At 46.4% G+C, this 24,558-nt stretch overlaps 3 protein-coding genes across 17 annotated transcripts in view; 2 read left to right on the top strand and 1 right to left on the bottom strand.

The window, feature by feature from the left end:
* Positions 1 to 3,370, top strand: part of LOC120819535 (calcium/calmodulin-dependent protein kinase type II subunit gamma) — a 31,092-nt gene extending 27,722 nt beyond the window's left edge. For all 15 annotated transcript variants that reach the window (XM_078103349.1, XM_078103345.1, XM_078103347.1 and 12 more), the window contains 2 exons: positions 313 to 549; positions 759 to 3,370. In XM_078103349.1, the coding sequence (XP_077959475.1) occupies positions 313 to 545 (233 nt within the window). In that variant the 3' untranslated portion in view covers positions 546 to 549; positions 759 to 3,370. The remainder of the gene's footprint in view (positions 1 to 312; positions 550 to 758) is intronic.
* Positions 3,371 to 4,809: 1,439 nt separating this feature from the next.
* On the bottom strand, positions 4,810 to 22,707 carry LOC120819785 (neurotrypsin). Its single transcript, XM_040177485.2, has 14 exons — positions 22,356 to 22,707; positions 20,105 to 20,147; positions 14,292 to 14,534; positions 13,727 to 13,865; positions 13,453 to 13,631; positions 13,099 to 13,246; positions 11,219 to 11,397; positions 10,757 to 10,898; positions 10,036 to 10,256; positions 9,185 to 9,326; positions 8,817 to 9,095; positions 8,533 to 8,655; positions 8,154 to 8,416; positions 4,810 to 7,479 (listed from the first exon to the last, which is right to left on the bottom strand). The coding sequence occupies exons 1-14, from the start codon at positions 22,425 to 22,427 to the stop codon at positions 6,902 to 6,904; spliced, it is 2,751 nt and encodes a 916-aa protein (XP_040033419.2). The 5' UTR covers positions 22,428 to 22,707; the 3' UTR covers positions 4,810 to 6,901.
* LOC120819525 (E3 ubiquitin-protein ligase TRIM39) lies at positions 15,590 to 18,694 on the top strand. The gene is made up of 2 exons (XM_040177016.2): positions 15,590 to 15,918; positions 16,279 to 18,694. The coding sequence occupies exon 2, from the start codon at positions 16,281 to 16,283 to the stop codon at positions 17,940 to 17,942; it is 1,662 nt and encodes a 553-aa protein (XP_040032950.2). The 5' UTR covers positions 15,590 to 15,918; positions 16,279 to 16,280; the 3' UTR covers positions 17,943 to 18,694.
* Positions 22,708 to 24,558: the final 1,851 nt, after the last annotated feature.

The following is a 24,558-nucleotide window of genomic DNA, read 5'->3' as shown; positions in this document are numbered from 1 at the left end:
CATCTGTCGCTCGTAGGTCGTTGAAGCCAATGTGACTTTGGGATAAGATTGTTTGTTTTTGTCTGAAGAACAAGATTCTTAATTTATTCTTGGCATAAAGTAAACCTTTACGATTTAAATTCTGTTACTAGTAATATTTCTGGAAGAAATAATATAATAATCACATAGTAAACTGAAATTAATTTGACTTTTTGAGGACAGTTGATGCGTTTGAATGGCTATTACGTGTCATTATAATAATTTGATTATCATGTGAACGGGAAGAGAAGAAGCAGCGATAACTTAGCTGGCGTCTCTCTTTATTTAACCCAGTGCTAAGCAAGAACATCAAGCCGGTGCACACCACCCTGCTCAACCCCCACGTGCACCTGATCGGCGAGGAGGCCGCGTGCATCGCCTACATCCGCCTCACGCAGTTTGTGGACACCACGGGCCGCCCACGCTCCAGCCAATCGGAGGAGACCAGGGTGTGGCATCGCCGCGACGGCAAGTGGCTCAACGTCCACTTCCACTGCTCCGGAGCTCCCGCTGCACCACTACAGTGATCAGGTACGCCTCTCGCACGCACTATAAAGCCCCTATGGGGGGAAACACTTTGCCCCCCCTCCCCTTTAAATATTCCTCATTTGTGTTAAAGCTCCACTGTAACAATGTACCTCATCATTCAATTTATGGTAAATATTTTCAGATTTCCTTGTTTCTTACCGTACCCATAATTGACTTTCATGTCCCCCTCCTTCTCCCCCCCCCCACCCCAGTGGTCCTGAGCCTCCAGTCTACTGGAGTGTGTGTTTTGGGGGGCAGTTTTTTTCAGCGAGCGTGTTTAAGAGGCACGTCCTTTGCGTGGAGTGGCTTGTGCCAGGAGCCCGGCCGGGCAAGATCGCATCCCTCTCCACGATACCAACCAATCCTGTCCCCCCTTTGACCCGCTGGGGGCCGGCTGAACACAAGACACCGCCCCCATGGGATGATGCATGCATCTGGCGCCTGATTGGAGGGCGAGTCTTTGCCCTCTATCCCTCCCCATGGCGGCCACCTTTTATCTGCCCGCGCGACATGAGACGTCCTGCGTGAGGAGAGGATTTACAGTTGAACTTGTGACAGTTTATGAGTATGAGTTATGAATATGCTGTGTAAATTATGACTAGATGTACCAGAAACCACCAAAACCCAACCAAGCATTTATATTTACTATCTAATAAGGGAGGAACAGAAGGGAGCGTGAGGTTAGCGGCTGAGATTTTGGACACATTCGTTGGCAATTCTAGGTTACCGGGTAGGAAGTGTTGTGCTCGTTGCCCGACACTGACGTAAAGATGTCGGGAGATTCCCCCGATAATGGAGTCCGCTCAGTCAGAGTACTTGATGGCGAGAAAAACTTGATATCAAAAACATGAAGCACCAAAGTGTAGAACTTTAGGCTTTTTATGTGTTTTCGTTTGTGTGCTTGTTTTCCGACCGAATGGAAAATCGTGTTGTTGGGGAGTGTTTTTATTTGAGGTTACGTGTTTCTGTTGTGTTTTAACGTCCTGTTCCTTTTGCGTTCCTGTGAACAACCGGAGCCTTTTATAGTTTTTAATTTTGTCGGTCGGACTGATCCTGTAGTCAAGGCTCTTTTTTTTTTTCTTCTCGTTTTTTTTAAAGCAGCTAAGTTGGAAAAAAAAAAAGTGAAAAAAAGAGGGATTTAATTGTGCAAGTTTAAAGCTAACGTGTTAGCACGTTGTGTCGTCTGTATGCAGTGGAGGGAGAGAGAGGGGCGGGAAAGGAGTTTGCGTTTTGCATGTTATCCCGCCCCCTCGCCCTCATTCAACCCTCCCCACCCTCGCTCCTTTTTTCTCCCTCTTAAACCATTCCCTCGTTTAACCCTCCCCCTCCTTTTCTCTGCTTTCCGCAAGGGCCTGGTTTGTTTCTGATCACTGTGTGAAAACAGTGTATGTATAGATATATGTAGAAAAGTGTAATATATGTACATGTATCTAAGAGACACTCATCCTGTGCATCTGGGAACCACCACATGACCTCTGCGACCCAGATCTAGTTTAGGAATTTTTGTTTTACTTTAATTCAACTCCTTAAAGTACTTCCTTAAAATATTGGTAGCCCTCCGACCATTTCCGACTAACGTGATAATCACTCGTGTGGGCGACTACATTTCTTCCCGTGGCCGTAAGACTGTTTTTTTTTTTTAAGAGACGGGGATTAAAAAAACAAAAAAAACAACGGGAGTGAAATAGTTGTGCCCCTTTCGCTTAAAAAGATTTAAACACGGAAAGCTTCATCGTAGTGTTCTGAATTCCTGATTCCCTCAATGCTGTGAGCCGTCTCTTTATATCATATGCACACACACACACAACACACACACGCCTGGTGGTGTGTTTCTGCTTTGTGACATATCCGCACCACTGCTGTGTGACCGAGGTGCCCCCCCCCTCCCCTTGCTGCGCTGCTTAACTGTCTCCATCCATTCGCAACAGCCGTATCTCTCTCTCTCGCCCTCACTCTGATACCCCCGTCCGCGCGTACCAACCTGTCCCTGCTCTTGAGATGTTTGTTTGTGCGTCTCGCTGTCGTTTCTCTGTTCGACCGTGTTACTGGTTTGAGGTTTTTTTTTTTCTCCCCGTCGTCGCCGTCTTTGTTCACCTGTCGTTTGGTAACTTTAGCCGATCTGCCAAGCTGGAGTTCTGCACTCTCCCCTTGTGCACATTTAACAGGGAAAAAAAAGAAATTAAAAAAAAGAAGAGGGAGGAGGTAAAGACAACACAAATTACAGATTGATCCATTGATCCGGACTAAATTCTTTACCGATGTGACGTAACCAGGGTGGTTATGGATGGTGCCTGCTCAGTTGAGAGGAGTGATGGAAGCCAGAGAAAACGTTGGTTGTGGGCGTGCAGGTTCTTCTCCACTGAACCACAGCGGGAGACCTAGTTATATGCATGTTTCAGTTACACATTTCTACCATGTACCTACCTGAATAAGGATGGAGCCTAGTGTTAATATATGATATTTGCATCTTTTGAAATAAGAATATCCTCCATCCAGAATGTTGAATAGGTGACATGAAAAATATTAGAAGAAAAAAAACGCAAAATTTTTAAAAAAAGGATTCAGGAGCCGTAGCTTGGTATGAGGCCCTCGATGTTAGCGTTTTCCCTGCGTTGTAATGATATATTATTGGGCTGCGCTTTCTCCCCCGGCCTTCACGTGGATGCTGGAGTTTTTTTGCATGATCATGATGTACAATGAAATACAACCATGAATTGACGACTATCAAGTGTTTGTCTGAGTGTTAGTTGGTCTTCATCATAGCTTTGTTATTCTTCAAAATTGGATCTTAAAAGTATTTAATAAAAATACTATTTCAGCACTGGTTCATCGCTCTCGACTGGTTTCTTTGTTTTACATTCTGGTGTCTTACTGGAACTCGCCTCGCTTTCTCCCTCCCCCTTGTGCAACATACCTTTAATGACGAAGAAACCCCCAAAATTACAACACAACGGCCCTTTTTTGGCTTCTGCATATTTGCCGCTTAGCTTGGATTTCAGGATTTTAGATTCTTACACCTGAAATCACCAAATTTGGAGTTGATGGAGATATGCAACACACGTTTCTGATTATGTAACACTGCAACACTGATTGGTCGTGCTGAACATGTGCTCATGCAGTCTCAATGTTTTAAATATGAGTAAAATCAGCTCGCATTAGACCGGATCATGTGACTGGTCAGCAGGACGCTCTGAACACCAGCTGGCGTAATATTTGCCCTCCATACGTGGCTGTCATCACATAAAGTCGGATTAAGCCTGAATAATGCTGCATATCCTCCGGGTTCATTAACATGCACACATACATAGTGTTATTTAAGATGGTCCCAGTTATTTTAAGGTGTGTGTGTGTGTGTCGATGGGATGTAGGACAGCTCCCCCTGGTTCCTCTGCTTTCCGTGTGATTAATGAGGAGAGTTCAGCAGTTGGTTAACACAGACACCTGCACATCTTTCTAAAAGACACAAAGGAGGAGAAACTCCTGAGACAAGGCGTCTCTGACCTCTGACCTCTGACCTCTGACTCCATCCTGTGTGTCCATACAGTCGGAAGAGAAAAGCAGCCCTGGGAGGAGTCCCCTGAATGTAAATTACTTTTGATTGTAAAGGACGTGTTGCAGTTTTTTTATTTTGCCTTTGGAACCAGGCTCACTTTCCTTCATCTCTAGTCATTATGCTAAGCTAACAGTCTCCTGGCTTTAGCATATTTATAATAGAGTCAATTGATCGATTGTACCATCGCTGGCTTTTAAACATCTGCATAAAGTGACTAAGGAACTATTCGGTGATGCGCTGGCTTTTGTCCACGTACTCTCTTGATGGAGACCATCTTTGGTTTCATGAATGTTCAGCAAATGCTGTGAAATAGTTGCGCTTCACTAACGTAAGGAGCTCTGAGCTGTGTGAAAGTGACAGAAAAGAGTCGTATTTTTGTAGTGGATTCTTTTCATTCTATAAGGTAATTTAATCTTTGTTCAGTGATAAAAATAGACCCCCTCTCTGTATTTATAGTTCAATCCCATAAAATGAACCATTGAAGGACCTCATCTTCAAAGCCATTTAAGCTTATTTGTATTAGTCAAGAAAATGACACCATCACATAGTGTGCAAATATGTATTAATATAAGATATCTAGTGTAGTATATGTGTGTATAAAATGTTTTGCTATAAAACCATCTTAAAGAAAAACATTTAACAAGTCATATTCCAATTTGTCATAAAAATGATGAAACATGATTAGTTTTTCTATTGAACAGCTTAAATCATTTTGTCTTTCCAAATTGCTTTATTCTTTAATGGTCAGTATGATGTGCAATCCACAACGGTGTTTTCTACATATTGATAATAAGTTCACTTCACAATCCTTTGTATTGATTAAATAGCTTCTTCAACACGTTTTCATGTATCCGATTTCTAAACATTTATCCAGTTCCCAAAAGCAGAGTAATTATTGCTCATTACGAATCACTTATTCGGCTTTCTGTTGAAAAAAAGGGCCAATCCGTTGCAGCAGGGGTATTCTCTGATTCCTCTTTTTCAGAGTCCAAACAAAAGAACAGATTAGCATGAGTCATGAGTGAGTGAGAGCAGCAGATTTACATACATCTTTTCAAAGCAATCGTTTTAGTTATACAACCCGAGTATTTTCAGCGTGGAAAACGGCTAAACCCTTTGCCTTTTACGTGATCATCCATGTAAGGTTGTTTTTACCACTATCAAGCCAAACAACAGAGTTAACTCAAGGTTATTATTATTCAATAAGATAGAGAACACGGAGGGCTCCTTCTCACCAGGTATATCTTTTAATACTCAACCATGATTCAGCACATTACACAGGAGGAACTAGTTTGAACACTTTACACTTCTCTCCCTATTCGTCCGGTCACAAACAGACAGTATTTACATGAACCCACAGCATCTGCATGAGAAGACATCAACCCTCAGGAAGGAAGGAAGGATCGAGTCCACGTTGGAGAAACAGGTCACAGGATGCTTCACGACACGGTGGTTCACGGCACAATAAAAAGCACAAGTTGAGTCTGCACACTTATAGCAACAGTATAAAAAGAACCAGCCATCGGACGGCCCGGTGGAAACGGAACAATGTCGCCATCTTCTGGGGCGGATCGCGCACCTGCTCAGCACAACAGAACAGACAACATTTAACTTCTATATCTAAGTCGGTCTAGGGATGAACGCAGTGACACTCACTATCTAACGTCAGGAACAGCTTCTATCTACTCATCTATTCGTCTACCTATCTACAAACATCTGCTGGAATCGGTACAAAAAGACCCGATAGTCAGATTCCGATGGCTTTGAGGAGAGAAGGACCACACCGGTGTTTCTGCGTGTTTTAGCCCTTAAACTAATTATATTCACTGGAGAAAACTGCGGATGAAACCATATTTTCTTGTTTCGGTTATATTTTATATTGACGGAAGTAACCATTATTCAGGGTTAGTTAAGTTAATGGTTAATAAAAGGTTTAATATTAACTTTTTATAAAAGTGGGCCGTTACAGGTTAAAATGAAAAAAAGGGTTGTGGGTTCTGCACTTTGGCAAATTGAATCAACTTTTTGATTGAAATAGTCATTGATTGAAGGAATAGAGAGACTAAAACATGGATAAACAACCGATATGGTCCAAAGTAAAATAGCTTAATTGTGGGTCTAAACAGCACTTTCACCAAAAAACGTATAAGACAACAGCCTGAAGAGACGAGCCCTGCTGGAACATCTGAATTTTAACATCTGATGCAGGAGTTTGGGGTTAATCTAAATGAATCCTGATCTAAAGAATCCTGATGATTTACAGCCAGCCTTTATTTCAAGACACGTTATTAAACACACAGGAGACACGCATGAATGGGTGAAAATTAGCATAGATTCTTGTGTGTGAACATCTTAGAAACATCCCCAGTATTGTACACAGTATTGTCCTTAAATGACACGCCATGCTGATTTGTCAGTGAAAGGCCTCGATCAGCATGCGGGGCTCCACCTAAACGGCGCTCGGCGCATCACTTATGGCTCTTCTTCTCAACAGGCTGTAACTCACATGTAAAGCGCCACGAATCACCCACGCACTCTCTGCCTCCCCGGCAGCTCGGGGGAAGGTCTGCCCACACTGCCGCGCTCGTCCGACGATGAGCAAACACAACACTGAGTTCAGATCTGAAATGAGCGGGGACGGCTCGGCTTAGGAGCATCTTTCTTTTCTTTTAAAGTTTACTTTTGTCTTCCGTTAAACTCTCTTTCCTCCTCCTCCTTCTCCTCCTCCTCCTCCTCCTCCTCTTCCTCCTCCTCCTCAGGGTGTCACCTGGTACAGATGGTAAGCCAATGGCACGGCCTCAATCAGACTATAACTTGTGCGTCTGTGTCCCCTAAGTGGTGAGTATGTGTGTAACCGTGCTGGTTGGTGTGTGAGTGATGGCTGTGTTTCTGTTTAAGATCAATTATTTCATTTGTTTCTTGTTGATCGCGTGTGTGTTGGAGCTCGCCGTGCGCCTGGGGGTTTTCACCCTTGCCCTCGCCGCGTGTGTGTTCCCCGCGTGCGTGTCTTGGGTCATCGTCGACACGTGTTGGATCTTCGCGTGCGTTTGTGTGTGCGCTTGGTTCCTCTGGATGCGCCTGCGTGTTGATGACCTCCTCGATCCAGCCCCTGAAGCGGCTGACTCGGGTGTAGAGGGAGGGAGACGAGGGCCCCGCGCAGCCGTAACCCCCGGCAACGACCCCGGTGAGGACCCATCGACCCATCTCCCCCTGACACACCAGCCCGCCTCCGGAGTTGCCATCACAACGGTCGTCGCGGAGGAGGCTGGTGTCTGGAGGACTGCCGGCGCACAGGGTGCCGTGGCTGGAGAAGCTGTCGCCGTAGCGCTTCTTACATTGCCATGACGACATCAGAGGGACCCAAGATGCAAGGACTGAGTCTACGGGAGACGATGGAGGGGACGAGGAAAGACAACTGAATGATCATGTTGCATTTGACTATTGATCGATTGTCCTAGTTTTTATCAAGCAAAGAGACTCAAAGACTTCAGCCTTCGGCTCCTAGAGGAAGTACTTAGTCAAAGAGGTGCTTTGAGCCAAACGCTCACGTCAGCATGCTTGCGCTCAGTAGGCGATTAGAGGGAGGATGCCACCCCTCGTGTTAGCAAAATGATCTAAATGCCGCTCCATCCCCTAGTAGTCGAGGGAGTGCAGGAGCAGACTGCCTTAGTCATTGAAACTTTATCTGACTGTTTTTTGACGTTTCTGTCATGGCCTGTGTATTGATTAATCCATGGAGCTGTCCGTGGTGCAAGAGTAGACAGATCTTGAGATAACTGGGTTTTGCAATTTGCAAATTAACTGCAGGACTCTTTTGCGGAGCTGGTCGCTCGTCAAAAATGAACAAATTGCATACTGCGTACACTGGCAAAACTATTAAGGAACAATGAGTACCATGTCGCTCATCTTAGTGTTTTAGCAGGCTAGCTAACAACTAAAATTTGTTAATCAGCAGTAAAAACAAAGTACAGCTAAGGCCGAAGGGGATGTCTTTAACCATGAACCAATAAAACGATTTTTATGGGTATTTTCTTTCTGTCTAAAGAGAACATACCTGGTCCTGTCCATCCAGCAGTAACCACGACAACGCAAGAAGATGGAGTAGTCCCTGCCGATGCTGCGTCCGCAGCAGGAAGGCACGCTGCGTTGGTGTCAGGGTCAAAGGTCAGACAGTGACCCTTGGTGCTTGGTAGCTTCAACAGGGCCAGATCGTGACCTCCACTCTGACCCTTGAACTTCCTGTGAACCACCAGCCTCTCCGGGATGAGGGTTCGAGCCCCGACACGCACCACGTACTTGGACGGGTCGCTGCCGAACCTACGGGGAGGGGGCGAGGAGAAACCTCAGTTGGATTCACACTTAAAGGGGTCGGGTGGTGCCACCGGAGGAGCCTCGGGCATAGGAGCGGACTTGGAGCCCAGAGGAAGATTTACCTGCTGACACAGTAAGCGGACGTCAGGGCCCAGCAGGGGCCGATCAGAGTGCCGCTGCAGACGGGACCGCCAGCTTCTCCTTGCGACTGGAGCCACACTGAAACCTGCCATGGCCATGTGGTGCTGACGGAGAACAGGACAAGATCTCCATCATAAAGCCACATATATTCATTTAGTGTGCAACATTTAATTGATTATCCAATCAGTTATCAACTATTATATAGTATTCATGAAACAATCGTTTCAGCCAAAGACATGTAACGCAAATTAGCTCCATGTCCTACCTGAGCATATTTTCCTCCCCTTGGCTCCTCCTCTTGCTCTCCTCCTCCACCAGCTTCCTGAGCCCACAGCTCGGCTCCTGATGCCCGGCGGGTACCGCCGGTTGCCGCGCCGCGACGTCGCACCTCAGTCCGGCGTCCACCCTGCGCCGGCAGCCCCGGACGCTCTGACCCAGAGACGGACACTCTCCCAGGAACTCCTCCTTGCCCGTGCACCTCACCTGGTCCAGGTGGATGGGCCCTTTGCCCTGACCAAACCCTCCGGCTGCTACAGCTCCGCCACTGAGGAGAGGGGAATGTTGTTTTTTTGGTGTTGGATACATTTAAAAGTGTGTTTAAATCTGTCTATTTTATTCATATAAAACATTAACCCGTGTCCAAGTTGTCTGCACACCACAGCAGCATTCAGGTCATTCCAGCCCGAGTCACAGATACTCCCCCAGTCACCGTGGAGATACACCTCGACCCGACCCTCCTTCCTGCTGCTGCCTCCCACGAGTCGCACCAGGGGACCTGACCGGCAAGAAACAGACGCAGCTCATTCGTATTCATGCCGGGGCGCCGACACACTCCCGTCTGCGTCCGCTGACGCTGTTAAATGTCATCTGCAGCCCGGTGCCTCTTTATTCCGCCTCTATTCTCATTCTAATGGACCCGTGTGTCTACAGGACACCCAGTAAACACCTCTTTATTCTCTCTGCTGTCGACATGTGGCATTTAAACTCTCTTGGGGGGGAGAAAAACAGTGATGTTTTCCCATTGAGGAAATTATATGGCCACGCTAAAGAAGAAATAACTAGTTTCTTTCTTTTACAGATTAGATGGAAACATATTTTGCATGTTTATTGTCCAGCCGGTTCTAAATTTGTCCAAGCCGAGGTATGAGGCTTTAATAAAGTAAAGTAAACAGCTCACAGCCTGGCATGAGACCAGAACTCTACAGGGACAGCTTGCCCTTTCCATACAAAATGTATTGCCACTAAACATCTGCAGTGCAGTGCACTGAATCTCATGTTTTTGCTGGTTTCTCACATCCTTCCTTTGGTTCTTATTACCGCAATTGCTTTTCTTTACAATTGACAAAAGAAAAAGAAGACAGCGAACAATAGATGCAGTTTGCACAGACAAGACAAACATTATAAAAAACACATTACAGAAGAGGTGAATAAGCAGCCTTTCTTCACAATGAGTTTTGCACGCGGGACTTGATCTGAACTCTCACCGGTGGAGGCTGCGATGACCGGCACCTCGTTGGTTTCTTGGCTAGGTCGTCTCCTGCAGCGGACACCAACGTCCTCGCTGTGGGAGCAGTCGGTGCGGCCCCAGATCCCGTGTGGACAGTCCAGGAGGGAGGTCTCGGTTCCCTCACAGTGGACGTCGTCCAGCAGGATCAGACCGACGCCCTCGCCGAAGGTCCCATCTGATACGACCTCAGCGTGGCCCCTGGAGGTGGAGAGGAGTTAAAACCGAGGATACCAAGTTAGAAAATAGAACAGAATACTCAAAATAACACATGAAAGGTTTTATTTAAGGCTTTAATCATTTAATGATCATAATCATAATTGACCTGATTTCACATTTCTTTTCAGGCTTCAAATGAATAATCAGCCAATGTGAATTACAATTAATTATAATAACAACTCTCAATGAGATTGAGTAATAGAACCATATGCTCTTTTTCAGGTTGATACTTGTTTTGGGAGTTTAGATGCTTTGACATTTCTTGACATTTCCCCACACTGTAAATATACCCATTTTACCCGTAATTACGCAAAGCGAAAACAACAAGTGAAACCATGACAAAGTAGGAACAAACTCAAACAAGTTCTTTAACCAGCCCCATTACTGTTGCCCTTTTAAAAACGTGTTACCTTTTCTTCTTTAACTAATGGTACACGTCCAGGACGAATGTTCATTAGTATTTGCACAAAGTGTTTCCACACCTGTAGCCCAGCTGCCTGCAGACCACCTCTGCATGCTGCTGGCTCCAGCGGTCGTCGCACACCGTCCCCCAGTCGCCGTTGTGGAGGACCTCCACCCGACCCTCCCAGGGACTGTCTCCTCCAACCAGACGCACCACCCCATCTGAAGCAGGTTCACATTGTGGCCGTTATATCTGCCGTCATTCCCCATTTACATCCTTATATTTTACTTCATGCAAAGTCCTTAATATTACTAATGTAAACTTTTAATGTGCATCGTTAATGGTGTATTGCTTTGAAGAGTAGTAGCTGCAAATCATTGGCCTGTAGATATGTAACTCCTCAGTTCACATAAATCCTTCTTGTCACTAAGAGGATGTTGCTGCTTCATGCAGTGATGATTTATTGATGTCCAGCGGCTATAAATAGCAGCATGAAGCCCATCAGGGTGTACCGTCGAGTGTGTGTGTGCTGCACATGTACCTGTAAAAGGGCTGCAGGAGACCCCTGCATCCTCCATGTGGTCACAGTTGTGCTGCTCCCAGTCGCCGTGGGAACACTGCTCCAGAAAGAGCTCGTTCCCCGTGCACTTCACGGCATCCAGGAGGATCGGGCCCGAACCCTGACCGAAGTGAGCCCACGACCAGGCCTTCGCCACACCCCTACAAACACACACATGCACGGTTTCATCTTTGTTTCCAAATGGGACCTGATGACGGCATAAGATGGACAGTTGAAGGTGTTAAAACATTTCAATTAAATGTATTACACGTCAGCTTGAGGGGAACATGAACATTTCATGGTGATCCATCTAATAGTTCAACCCCGGAGTCGAGTGTTCTGTTTAGAGACTGTGAATGTCTTTTTTAAAGAAATTCTTATTTCAGTCTGAACCAAAATTATATTGTCACCCATAAAGCCACAACATCAGCATGCCCACAAACAATACACCATCTCAGGCCCGTATTGATTCTACAGTTGCATCTGGCTGTAGTGTTCTTATAAAATAGAAGAAGAAAATATCTTGAAATATCCAAAAATAAATCAAATCATCCGAATAAATAATGAAAAGCTACCGAATAGGATATTTAAGTGCTGATTAATTATTGATGCTGAAATGCTATCAAACGTAGATGTGTGTGTGTGTGTGTGTGTGTGTGTGTGTGTGTGTGTGTGTGTCCATGCTTCCTGCTCCTGTGTGCAGCTGGATCTTTAGTTACTGAACGCAGTCGTTGAAAGAAAAATATCAACCAATAGTTTTAATTTTCTTTTAAATAATATTAATAAAAATGTAATTAATCATCTTTTTATCCCAGGGGAATATATACGTATTAAAATGACGATGTTAGTCGCGTTAGATGTGTAGAAACAGAATAATATCACAGGACCAGGATGTCAGTTGGTAAAAATGTGAAGTGTGTAGACAAACGTCACACAAATATAACACACAAAACTATCCAGGTGAGGACAAATGGCTTCATTTAGTCTTTGAGTGTTAACACACACATCAGTGGGTGTGTGCAGCTGCGTGAGAACCTGTACATGAGCATCAGAACATCCATTATTCAGGAGGCAGGAACACAGCTGGCGAGAGTCCCGCTGCGTTAAAGCGGAGGAAATACAACCTCATGTCCACATGGAAGCAGTTAATTCTCTTCACAGCTACAACAGCATCATCTGTTGTCACTCAAAGTTGTTTGGGATGTTACATTAGGAGGGAGACACCTGCATCAACTTGAACAGACGTGCGTGCCGTTGACTTTTCTTCGTCTTTTCCTCACAATTAAAGGAAAATCACTTCATTGTATTTCCTGTGGGGCTTTTTCTCTTTTCTATCGCGAACAGCAAACAGGTCAAGAGGTCACTGATCGCTGGTCAGTCCAAAACGTGTGCTTGACACACATTTGACAAAAATCATGTTATCTTACATCAAATGCAGGACACTCTAAGCAACCATCTTTCCTTATTGTTGTGCCAAACCTCATGGGATTATAAGACACCAAAGAAACAGCTGCAGTGGTCGGACCTTTCAATACAAAATGACTCTGCGTTACACAAAACATTCTGCCTTCGCTCTCGGGCCTTTGCAAATAAAAAACAAGAGAAGAAAAGTTCCCTCCCTGAAGCACAACTCTAGTGTTTTGTGGAGCTTGTTCCTCTGAGCCGCAGAGCTCTGTTGTTGTCCAGTATCCTTTATAAACACATGAGTGAGTCACCACAGCGCACTGGATGACATATTTCTTCACCTCGATGAAACTCGCAGTTTATTTTGAGCCAATCGAAACAGGACTAAGAATAAGCACCAAAAGAAGTGGTGAGGAATTCAGAAAATATTGTTGATGTGCTCGCGAAAAGGAACGTACCCGAAACCCAGCTGTCTGCAGACGACCTCCGCGTCTCTGTCGTCCCACTGGTCGTCACAGACGGAGCCCCACCTCCCTGCGTGGAACACCTCCACTCGACCTTCAAAGTCTTCCTCGCCGCCGACCAATCGCAGCGGAGGACCACTGCCTGAGAGAGGATGTAGAAACACACCTGTGTGGGTCAAATTCTCCTATGTTAGCATTGCTGCAATGCAAAGCAAGAAACCACCACACAGTATATTTTTAATTAATCCCTCAAGAAAGGTCGAGATGTGTCTCTCTGTGTCTCTCGGCTGTGTTGAAGGGGAAAACATTCAGGTGCGGTTGCCATGACAGTGAGGAAGTCGCCCTGACCTTCTGGTGCAGCACACACCACTGCTGCCTCGTTTCCATGGCTACAGTCACCGGTGACGAAGGTCCTGCTCTGGCACCGACTGAGAGTGTTCTCGTCTCCGCGGCAACCCAGGCGCTCGTAGTGGAAGAGGCCCGAGCCCGAGCCGAACTGCGGCTGCCGCAACGCCGCGCCAATGTCCCTGGTAAAAAAAAATAATCAAAAATCATCAAAGATGGCGGAACTTCCGTCCTGAATGAGGTGTTTTTTTTTCTTCTTTTTTTCGTCTTCTCTTACCCGAGGCCCAGCTGCCTGCAGATCACGCTGGCGTCTCTGTCGGACCAGTGGGAGTCACACACCGCGCCCCACTGGCCGTTCAGGTAGACCTCGACTCGCCCGCTGCCGGAGGTCGAGCTGCCAACCAGACGCGCCGCACCTGAACCCCCCCGAAAAAAACAGGACGAGAGAAGATTGGTTTACAAGAACAGCGAACGGCGTACAATGAAATATTCACCAGCAGCATCACACTTTCATGATCCATTAATTGTTTAAAGCCTCATAAGTAGATTTTTCTGCATCAGAAGCTGTAAAGACAACGTGTCTTCATGTCATCAAGCTGTAATGACTCTTCTGAAACATCAGTGTTTGTGTCACTGATTCCTTCAGCTTTGCTTGGATCTCGATTAACTCCTGGAGGAAATCTCTGGCTCTTTAACTGGAGAGCAGGAAGTGCAACGAGTAGGGGTTTATTTTTTTTATCCCCTGCATTTTATTTTTTGTTGTTAATCTGTGCGTTAAGCCCTTGTTTTGTGTCTATGTTTACCCTATTGTAAAGTGTATTCCAGGTGAGCGGTGGCCGTACCCTGGTGGCAGTCGCAGTAGGCCCATCCGATGGCTCCAGAGTTCTGCCTGAAGAAACACCAGGGGTTGGACTCCCGGTCCGGGTTCCTGCAGTAGCTGTGGTCGCCCAGCCCTCGGCCCGGGTACTGCATAACGTAGTCCGGGAACTCGGTCCACTTCAGACAGGGGGCGCCAGAGTCCGTCTGGGACACGGTGCCGTTATAGTATCCCAGCTCTGTGAATCCCTCGGAGCACGACAGAGGCACTGCACAGCAGAGAGGGAGGGGGGGGGGTGGGGGGGGGTATTGAGTGAAGATGGGAGAATGAGATGTTTGGGATGAAAGGAGGAGAATTTGGGTCAGTGTGAATAAAAGGCGGGAAAAGTGAGCAGGGGCAGTGGAGTGGTTCTTATTCGAGCCACATTATCCCCATGTCTGTATTTGATGTGAGCATGAAGGCTTACATGATGATTCCCTCACGCCTTCCACTGCCCCAGCGGGATCCCTCCTAATGCATTTAGCCCCGCTGATCCACGTTGAACTGGTGAAATTCCCGTAACCTTAAACCAGCCCCTCGCCCAACATGGAGGTGATCACACACTTCCAGTAATCTTTCCTCAGATGGAGTGTTTGAGTGAAGCTCAGACGGACAGAGAGCGAAACCGGGAAGTGAAGCAAAATTACGGCCACAACATATAGATCAGGTTGTAGAGATTCATAGAACCAGGATTTGTTTACATAATTGCATCATACCAATAACCAAACCAATTTTATGGCGATTCATCCTGTATAATTCAATAAAAGCAGAAAATGACATGTCGATGAAAAATACATGAATCACCACTCATTGTAATTCATCCTCTCGGGACACTGAATCCAGCCCACAGTTTTTAAGATGATTAAAGACATGATCAGAAAATGTTTTGTGTTGAATCAGTTTTTTCTCCTCTCATTGCTTCCATCTTTCCTTCCAGCTATTCTTTAATCCTTTCGTCACTAGTGTCTGTATTTTCTTTAATCCCGCTCTCCTTGTTTACTTTCTATCCAAACGTTGAATTTATTTAAGGCCACTTATCACCTCTACCTTCTTTGAAGGATTTCAGTCGTCTCTGCACACACTAAAGCTTTCCGGGTGTTTGAGGCCGAGCAGCCATTAAACTGTGATTAATGGCAGAGGTGCTCCAGCAACCAGAAGCAGTCTTATCTCTCACAGACACACAGCTTGGCTGGAACTTTATCTACACCGTGCAACCCTCGTGCCCGACAGACATACACACTAACCGACGTGCTGCATGGTGCAGAGGGAGACTGTTTTACAGTCAGACACACACACACACACACAAACACCGGGAAGATAAGAGAGCAGAAGGAGGAAGCCAGAGGAACAGGAAATCAATTAGGTAGAAATGCACCAAAGTAAAGCAGAAATATCTCATCAAACAATAAACAATACAGAACACACTCAGGCCAAAAACAGCCTTCACTGGGATCCGAACCTGGAAAAAGCCTGCTGACGTCACAGTCAAATAAATGTGTCCTGTCTCTTTAAGAATCGCGACTCGGGAAGAAACTGAAAGCAAAGTTGCGCACGAGGACGCGACCCGGTTCCGCGTCGTGCTTATTCCTCCTCTCCAGACCAGCACAGCGGACGTAAGTAGCCCTTCGTGGGCTAAACTTGTATTATGAACTCTTGAGAAAAGGACTCTATGATTTGCGTGCGGTGGTTGCGTCCCAAGAGCCGTTTTGAGAGCCGTTTTGTTGGGAAAGGCCGCTCCCGATAAGAGAATGTGTGATCGGACACGAGGTCCATCCAGCAACTTCTCGTTTTTTACAAACAATTTATGAATAATAACAACATTTGCCGATTGATGAACTTTGACTATTGCTTTTGTGTCAAATGTATTAAAGAAAAACAATGAGTGGAAACGTTTTTATCAGGTAAACCTCACACGGAAAACGCAACTGGTCAAACTCCCCGACTTAATGTTACAGTTTTCTATTATGTTTCAGAAATGGCCTCCAGCGTTTTATCTGAGGACCAGCTTCTCTGTCCCATCTGCCTCGACGTGTTGACCCGCCCGGTCTCCACACCGTGCGGACACAACTTCTGCATGTCCTGCATCACGCGCTACTGGGACGACATACCAGTCGGCCAGTGTCCTGTCTGCAAGGCAACTTTTGAAAGCCGGCCGGACCTCAAAGTCAACACTTTCATCTCCGAGCTGGCGTCGAAGTTCATGTCTCTCCAAGTGGCGGGCGCTCTCGCCCGGCGCCCCGACCGGCGGCAGGCCGGCTGCGGCGCAGCGGTGCGGTGCGATGTCTGCACGGACGCCCAGGGGTACGCTGTCCGGTCCTGCCTGGAGTGCCTGACTTCCTACTGCGACGTCCACCTGGAGCCCCATCACAGAGCCGCGGGCCTGAAGAGACACACCCTGGTCGAGCCCCTGGCGAGCCTGGAGGACAAGATCTGCAAGGACCACGGCCGACTCGTGACGCAGTTCTGTAGGAACGACGGGGCCTTGCTCTGCGACGTCTGCCCCGCTTTGCACCACGCGAACCACGACGTGGTCCCGGCGCTGCAAGAGCACCAACGCGTCAAGGCCCTGCTGGGGGACACGGAGGCCAAAGTGCAGCAGATGATCCAGGAGAGGCTGCAGAAGGTCGGAGACGCAAAGGCGGCGGTGGAACAGGGCAAGACGGAAACCAAAGACGCTATAGAGAGCAGCGTGCGGGACTTGACGGCGCTGGTCTCGGACATCCAGAAGACCCAGACGCAGTTTGTGAAGGTCATCGAGGAGGAGCAAAGAGCGGCGGAAGAACGCGCCGTTTGGTTAATCAGCGGCTTGGAGAGGGAGATCACCGAGCTGCAGAGCGCAACGTTGCAGCTGAGGGACCTGAAAAAGACCGAAGACACATTTTCTTTCCTCCAGAGCTCCCTGAACCCATTCCCCCTACCGCACACGATTGACGTGTCCGCCATCACTTTCACTGGACCGGTGGAGATCCGCCGCGTGCAAAGTTCTTTTAGCCAATCGGTCTCTCAACTACAAACGGCGCTGGCTCAAATGAGCGCAGAAATAAAAAGCGCGTCCGAGTGCACGGCCGAGCTGAGATACGCGCAACAGTACGAGGTGGACGTCGTGCTCGATCCCGACACCGCTCACCCGCTGCTCATCTTATCCGGGGACGGGAAACAAGTGAGGTACGTGAAGACCGCCGCTCCGTCTCCAAACCCCAAACCCGGCAGGTTTGTGGAACATCTGGCGGTCCTGGGAAAGAGCGGCTTCTCGTCCCCCAGGTTTTACTTCGAGGTCTTTGTGGGTGGGAAGATCGAATGGTGCGTGGGCGTGGCCGAGGCGTCGGTCCAGAGGAGAGCGCTCGTCCCGGGTCCTTGCTGTGGACTCTGGGCCATCTCCTTCCTCCATGATAAGTTTGAAACCTTCAATTCTCCAAATGTGACGGTACACGTCGGGAAAGTGGAGCGGGTCGGCGTGTTTGTGGATTGTTGCGCCGGGCGGATCTCCTTCTACGACGTGCAGACAGCAACGCTCATTTACTCGTTTACCGAGTGTGTCTGTAGCGGAGAACTCCATCCCTACTTTAACCCTTGTGACGATGAATACGGCCCAAACTTTGGGCCGATGATGGTCGTTCCTGTAGATCGTACGGTCTAACTTGTGGGATATTTACTAAAAATGCAACTGTTATAAACTGGTTTATGTATATTTACAAAAAAAGGTTTATGGTACGGTTGCTTTGAATATGTTCTAATATTGTGTACTCAAGCATTGAGTATGGGAATTTCTGTCTCTATTGTCTTTCAGTGTGCCTGAGATCTCAGCGAAGACTTTATATAGAGAAACACACACATCGTTACTCTTAATGGGGAAATAGGTTCCCTCTTCTGATTTCTTTCACCCCCTAATAGATGATTGAAACACCTGTTTTGTTTAATGAGCAGCCCAAAATCATTTAATAACATACAGGCAAATAATTATAAGACGTGAGCACCTGCAGGTTGCTTAAAAAGCGAAAAACAATCAATAGCATTGATATTTCTGTCTGTAATTTCATGAAGTACTATTGAATCCTTCACAAAGTGTTTTCGGCTCCAACATTCAGCCACTTGTGTTGGTGGCATCACATCTGTTTATCGGTTTACATATCTATAATTGCTGAACTTTATTTTTAAGTTTCAGAGTGCTACTTAAACCCAATTATTCATTCTGGGAAAAGGCTAAATTGAAGGCGCAGGGTGGTGAGGCTGAATACACTCGATATCCAATATAGACGCTACTTAAAGGTCCTTTTCTTCCCAATGTGAGTACTCATGCGGGTTCTTACGTCAAAATAATTACAAACTATTCTTAAAGCTCTGTAATGGTAATACAACTCTTTTTTGCTAATAAAGTATTGCATAACTTTATTTTTAGTTATTTGTGTTTGATTGTTTAGGGGGTGTGCGGGTGTTTTTTAAGGCAGAAACTAAAAGTTGGAGAAATAAAAGAGAAATCTACCCTCAAACAATAATGATCAATGATTCATTTAAGGGTAGGATCTTTTATAGTTTATTTATTAAGTTTATTCAGTGGATCCTTAAGTAAGTTGTACAGATTCACCAACATGCAACTAAATTCAAACAATGTTCCCACTAGTAAATACAACACACGACAAGTCTATAAAGGTCCATTGTTTATAGCGCACAGCAGTATATTGATATTTTGACACGTCAAAGCACAAACAAATGTTAAAACTGAGATTAATGACAGCGGAAATTCTACTCGACTGCTTCGGTTTCAGGTCTCTGAAGACAAATCCATGACTTACTGGGACAATAACCTCTGTGCTCGTCCCACTCAACAGCTTTTAAGCTGATTCGATCTCTATGATAACATTAAATTTATACGTCTTGTCACTGTTGTTAAAACATTTTAAAACAATTTCATCTAGTGGCGATAACACTCAGTCGGCTCGATCAAATTGTATTAAAGTGAAAGCATTATGCAACCAGACCAGGCCACATGTCCGTCTTCACAATGTCTCTGTTTTGACATTGTCCCCGTACTCTTAACTACTTCTTCCCCCCCCGTCATGTTTTCTTCATTCATGTTTCTTTTATTCATCTCAACACCCGCGGCCTCCAGAAGCACACACCAATCTCCTCATTGCCACGACAACCGCGCTCTGCCCATCGCCATGGGAACACTCGGTCTCCCTGCTCCCCGTAATCCATTTCCCAGGCACAATGAGTATTAGACATGGTTCACACTCGGAGGCTTGCTGTATGGGGGGTGGGCGATGTGTGGAAACTGCGTTTTCGACACCAGACACACACATTTTATTAAATATGGGCAAATATATATATATATTTTTTTACACAAGGTTGTGCAACAAAGGAGAGCTGGGGGCAAATGTTTCAACAGAGAGCCGTCTTCTTCAAAATTTGCTAAATATTTGTACCAGCGGGTGCTTTTCCTTTTTTTTTTTTAACAGACCCTTTAGGGGGTTCACTCTTTAACTAGCAGCTTCGGCAGATACAGTTGAGGCGTGAGACGTCATTCTTTCCCCCAACGTGTGCACGGCCGTGAAAGCGCCGATATCTCTTTGCCGCGGGGAAGGGGAGAGGAAGCAGCTAGTGTGGGAGTGAGGCTGAGGCGGTCGGGTACAAAGACAACAGAGGGGGTTTTAACGAGGGTCTGAGTCAGAATGTGGGTTAAACTGCAGTAAAAAAAACACACACACAGATGGTGAGAGATGGTGTAGGAGGCGAGGCCGGATGGAGGGACGCTTGATTCGTAAGAGCACAGACAGGATGAGAGTGTCCCCTCCCACTCACCTGAGTTCTGCACCTCGTTTAAGTAGCTGTCCTCGGCCACCACCTGCAGACGAGACACAGACAGCAGCAAGTTAGACAAACGGTAGCTGGTCAGCTGCACAATTCAGCCCGTTATTTAACAAAAAAAGAAGGCGTGACATGAAGTCATTTTTTCATGAAGAGAAATGTGCCTCAATATTTGTGAATTGCAATTTAGAACTCACGATGCAAATATTTGTTTTAAAAAAAAACGTTTATTTATTGTATTTTCCGTACTGTTTTCACTGTTTTCTGTTAATGGTTGTCAAATTCGTTGTGTGGCTCCAAATATCGCATCTGACCGTCCTCTGCTGCTATCACGGGTTGTCTGGATTTAGGACACTAAAAGGTAAAGATCAGCAGAAACCACCGCTGGTCGGACACTTAGTACACCGACATTCATTAACCTCCTTCCAGTACCTCCACCTCAGTCCGGGGCAGAAGCCGCCGAGTCTTCTCATTCTCAAAGAGAACAATAAAAAATGTCATCGACTCTTTTTTACGGCGGCGGGATTCTGCACCGAGAGAAGACGGAGGCCGAAAAACCAAAGCAGCACGTGTGCACTTTTCACTGTGTGAATGAGTTTATTCATTAACAGCAGGGAGCACCAGTCAACACACAACAAGCACAATCCACCCGGATGTGTGGGCGTAGCGTACAGTGTACACACACACACACACACACACACACATTAGGCAGTATCAGACGACAGAAGAGAGTCGGTTTCATTTTCAGAAAGCAGGTCACTCCACTACACAGCGGTGGGTCACATTGCAGAACAGGAGAGGACACACACACACACACACACACAGTGTATCCGGTGTGAGGGCACCTTCACACGTCGGGCTAGTTATGCCCCTCAGCACAACACCCTCCATTCGGCCTAATGATGTTACAGCAGGGACGGGTGACCTGTGGTAGCGAACATGGGGGCTGATATCTCCGTTGATATCAATCACACGGCTCGATTACAGCGGTAATCGGTTATGACGCTCTCGCAGCTGCGTCCAGTGCTCGGCCCGACACACAAACACACACTGGAGGACTGTGAACGTAGGCGGGATAAAAGAAGAAGCAAGAGTCCATTTCGGCTCTGAGGGAAGATGCTTTTCTGCAGAATAGAGAACTGATGATGATAGTCTCACCTTTTGGTGCTAAATGATGAAAAAAAATGGTTGTTTTCATCCTCAGTTGATTTTCCTCTTTTACTGATTTGGGCAACACATGTGGATTAGACAACAGACATTACCGTTTTGATCTATGAAGTTATGTAGAAGGGGAAGAAAGCAGAGTTTGCATCGCACTATCCCTTTATTCCCTAGTAAACATGTTTTCTCCCAACGTTATGTAGCCTCTCCCTGCATGATAACAATAATCTGTCTTGAAATGAAAAAGCGGAGACTCGTCTTGCAGTGTGCTGTTTGTGCTGCATGCACGGCTGCTTCCAGTGTGAGGGGGTCTCATTACATCCTCCACTAATGACTTTGATGCAGCTCACATGCCGCACATTGGCACAGCACACTAGAACAAAGTAAGCAAATGAAGAAATGAATGAATGTGATCATTAACGGTCGATTTAGCGTTGATTTATGGTTTTGAGGCTATAGAACTTTATGAAACATTTTGGACACACAGGCTGTGAGTCCGCCTGACACCACCTGCTCCACCAGTTTCCTCCTCCTACATGTCATGTGACAGGTCTCATCGGCCCGTGCGGGCCCCAGTCCCCCCCGATGGGCTCCTCTCATGATACCCCGCCGAAGGGGCAGAAGGAGGAGGGTGGGGGGTGGAGGGGTTGTGATTGAGACCATGCATGACGGCGTGTGTGTGTGTGCGTGTGTGCGCGCGGGCGCCTGCGCGTGAGCCCTCTTAATTGTACAATGCGCTTTGAATGCGCCAGTAATTGGCCAAAAGGCAGATTCGAGGTGTTTGGTGCTCTTTTAACGCCCCGACCGGCACCTGCTTTGTTGCAAACCCCGAAATCAGCCCCCCCGGTGTTTTTATTCTGGAGCACGGAGCCATGCGCGAGTCTGTTCTTAAACACTGATATTATAGTTATCCACCTAAATGAGGTTATATGCCCAACGCAGCTCAGGTCATCCAAGCGTGACTGTCACTTGGGTCACAAAAAAGCAAAAATCAGGTGCTGCAAAATCAAGCCCCGCTTCGTAATCATCATCATCATCATCAACAACAACAACATAAGCACCACCGGAAAGGAGGAGTACTTACCTCCGCCAATAACGGCAGCCAGAGGCAGGCGGTTCCGATCAAGCACAACATGTCCCGGCTGGTAAGAGCCATCCTTCCCGCCCGGTGGGTCCGTGTCAGAGGCAGAGCGGCCGCCTCTCCTCTCCCATCTCTCCGTGTGTGCCCGACCTGGAGCCGCCAGCTGCTGGAGGAACCAAACGTGGTGTGGTGATGATGATGGTGTACGTGGGAGGTTTTACGCACAGAGGACAGGGTGCGGCACTGTAACGGAGCGAGAGAGAGAGGGAGGGGGAGAGAGAGGGGGGGTACAATCCTGGTTATTGAGCTTTGCAAAAAACCTGCCTCCTCTATATCTATATCTGTCAAACACACGTTTCTTTCCACATCTGTCAGCCGCTCGATTCATCTTTGATGGATTTGATTTTGTCGGCTGCAGGTTAATCACTTTTTTTTTCTAAGGACAATATTGCAGCTGAGAAATGTGAATGAAGACACCTGCTCACAGTCAAACAAGACAATGACAATACGATCACATCCTTTCACATGTTTCCCTCTTGGGGATAATGAACTGCAAAAGCGTTTTGACACTGCTGCACACATTTTGTGAATACATTTTGTATTTCCATCATCAGCAAAATATCAAGTGGAGAATTTTTCTGAAAGGATGATGTTCGCCACTGTGGTCAGATTCTCTGATACTGAAGCTGCTTTATTCCTTCCATCTGTAAATATGTTGGGACACAAATAAAATCAAACTGCTGTTTATCGGTGAAAAGTTGTCCGTGCTCTTGATGTGAATGTGAATGCTCTTTTTCTTGCCGTAGCTGCAGCTCCTGTTTGTCAAACTGCTCAACATAATCTGCTTTGCGAGTCCAAATGTCCAAAACAGGAACTGGCTGTGAAATAAAATCAGCTCAGCAAAGATTCTGGCTGATGGGGACAAAAGCTCTTCCAAAAAAAACACACACATTTTGATTATAGCTGCTGCTTTGCTTCGAAATGGTGTATTTGAAGCCAATCCGAGGAGAAGCATTTCAGATCAGCACAGATAAAAAAGCACAGCCGACTGGCAGGACGTTTTGTCTTCACTCAGCAGTTGCACTGCTGCAGAGAAGTGGTCAGCTCAGCTTTTTTGCTTTTTCAGTAAGTGTGTGTGCGCGCGTGTGTGTGTGTGTGTGTGTGTGTGTGTGTGTGTGCGTGTGTGTATCGTTAAACAGACCCGCCAACAAATGCAATCCCACCGAGGTGCAGAGATAAGCAAGATCACAGAGATTCATTTTACTGAACGTGCAGTTTATCAAATGTGAAGCAATTGTGTGAAATCGTGTTTAGTATCATATAAGACAAGTAAGAGCAAGATAATCCCCATATTTCAGTTGGAAAGTACTAAAGACATAACATACTCATATATAATTGTGTTCACCAATAATCAGGAATCAGGATCCCCGTAAAATGGTATTAAGCTGGTACTTGTTGAAGTTCTCGTTACATTAAACTGCAAACGATAAATCAAATGCTCTGAGAACAAAAATGGAAGCGATTGCGTATCTGGTGCCTCTGCTGCACTGTATTAATCATTTGATCCGCATACCTGAGTCTAAAGCAAAGTCGATGAATCATTTCGCCTCTTAACCGGATTGCTTTTACGGAAATGGAGTTAAACATCTTGTCTCACCCACCATACATCATCCCTGCTGTGCCGCTGTGTCAGCACCGTGTTTTGATGCATCATTCACAAAACAGCATGTTTTTCTCCTGGTGTTCGGGATCAGGGACGAACGACCATCCATGGTTATATATCCGAGGAGCGAGATGCCCCCGTTTCATAAAGTGTAAGAACCGAACTGGGCCCCGGTGTAATTTTCTATCCCTGTGCCTGTGTGATCCCCCGAAGCTGCGCGAGGGAGATTAGCTAAACTCATCCACTTCACAGAGGTTTGTTTTACCCACGGGCCCCCAGGGTGGGAGATTACTTGGGAAATTAAACTCTTCTTTAAAAAAGTTTCACAGTTTCCGTTGCCATGGATGTCTTTGATGTCAGTGTTCCTCTGATAACTGTTTGTTATCTTTAACCCAAATCCAATTTCTGTTATCTCCATCTTCCTCTCCGGTCCTCTCTGCGTCTCTCTTCATTGCACTCGGTATGTAAACAACCCGGGCGAGCAATGCCGTGTGTATGTGTGTGTCTGCTTCTGCAGAGCCCTTTGTCTCTTCATTCTCCCCA

Source organism: Gasterosteus aculeatus, chromosome 5 (genome assembly GCF_964276395.1).
Source record: "Gasterosteus aculeatus chromosome 5, fGasAcu3.hap1.1, whole genome shotgun sequence".
Classification (NCBI taxonomy): domain Eukaryota; kingdom Metazoa; phylum Chordata; class Actinopteri; order Perciformes; family Gasterosteidae; genus Gasterosteus; species Gasterosteus aculeatus.
The sequence above is the reverse complement of the archived record's forward strand: the minus strand, read 5'-3'. Positions and strand labels throughout refer to the sequence as shown.

What these genes read in the sequence shown, in the direction of transcription:
- LOC120819525 (XM_040177016.2), top strand. Translation starts at nt 16,281, where the DNA reads ATGGCCTCCAGCGTTTTATCTGAGGACCAGCTTCTCTGTCCCATCTGC.
- LOC120819785 (XM_040177485.2), bottom strand. Translation starts at nt 22,427, where the DNA reads ATGGCTCTTACCAGCCGGGACATGTTGTGCTTGATCGGAACCGCCTGC. An exon ending in CTACTGCGACTGCCACCAGG is followed by an intron (nt 13,866 to 14,291) that starts GTACGGCCACCG and finishes GGGGGGGTTCAG; the next exon opens with GTGCGGCGCGTCTGGTTGGC. An exon ending in TGCTGGATGGACAGGACCAG is followed by an intron (nt 7,480 to 8,153) that starts GTATGTTCTCTT and finishes CGTCTCCCGTAG; the next exon opens with ACTCAGTCCTTGCATCTTGG.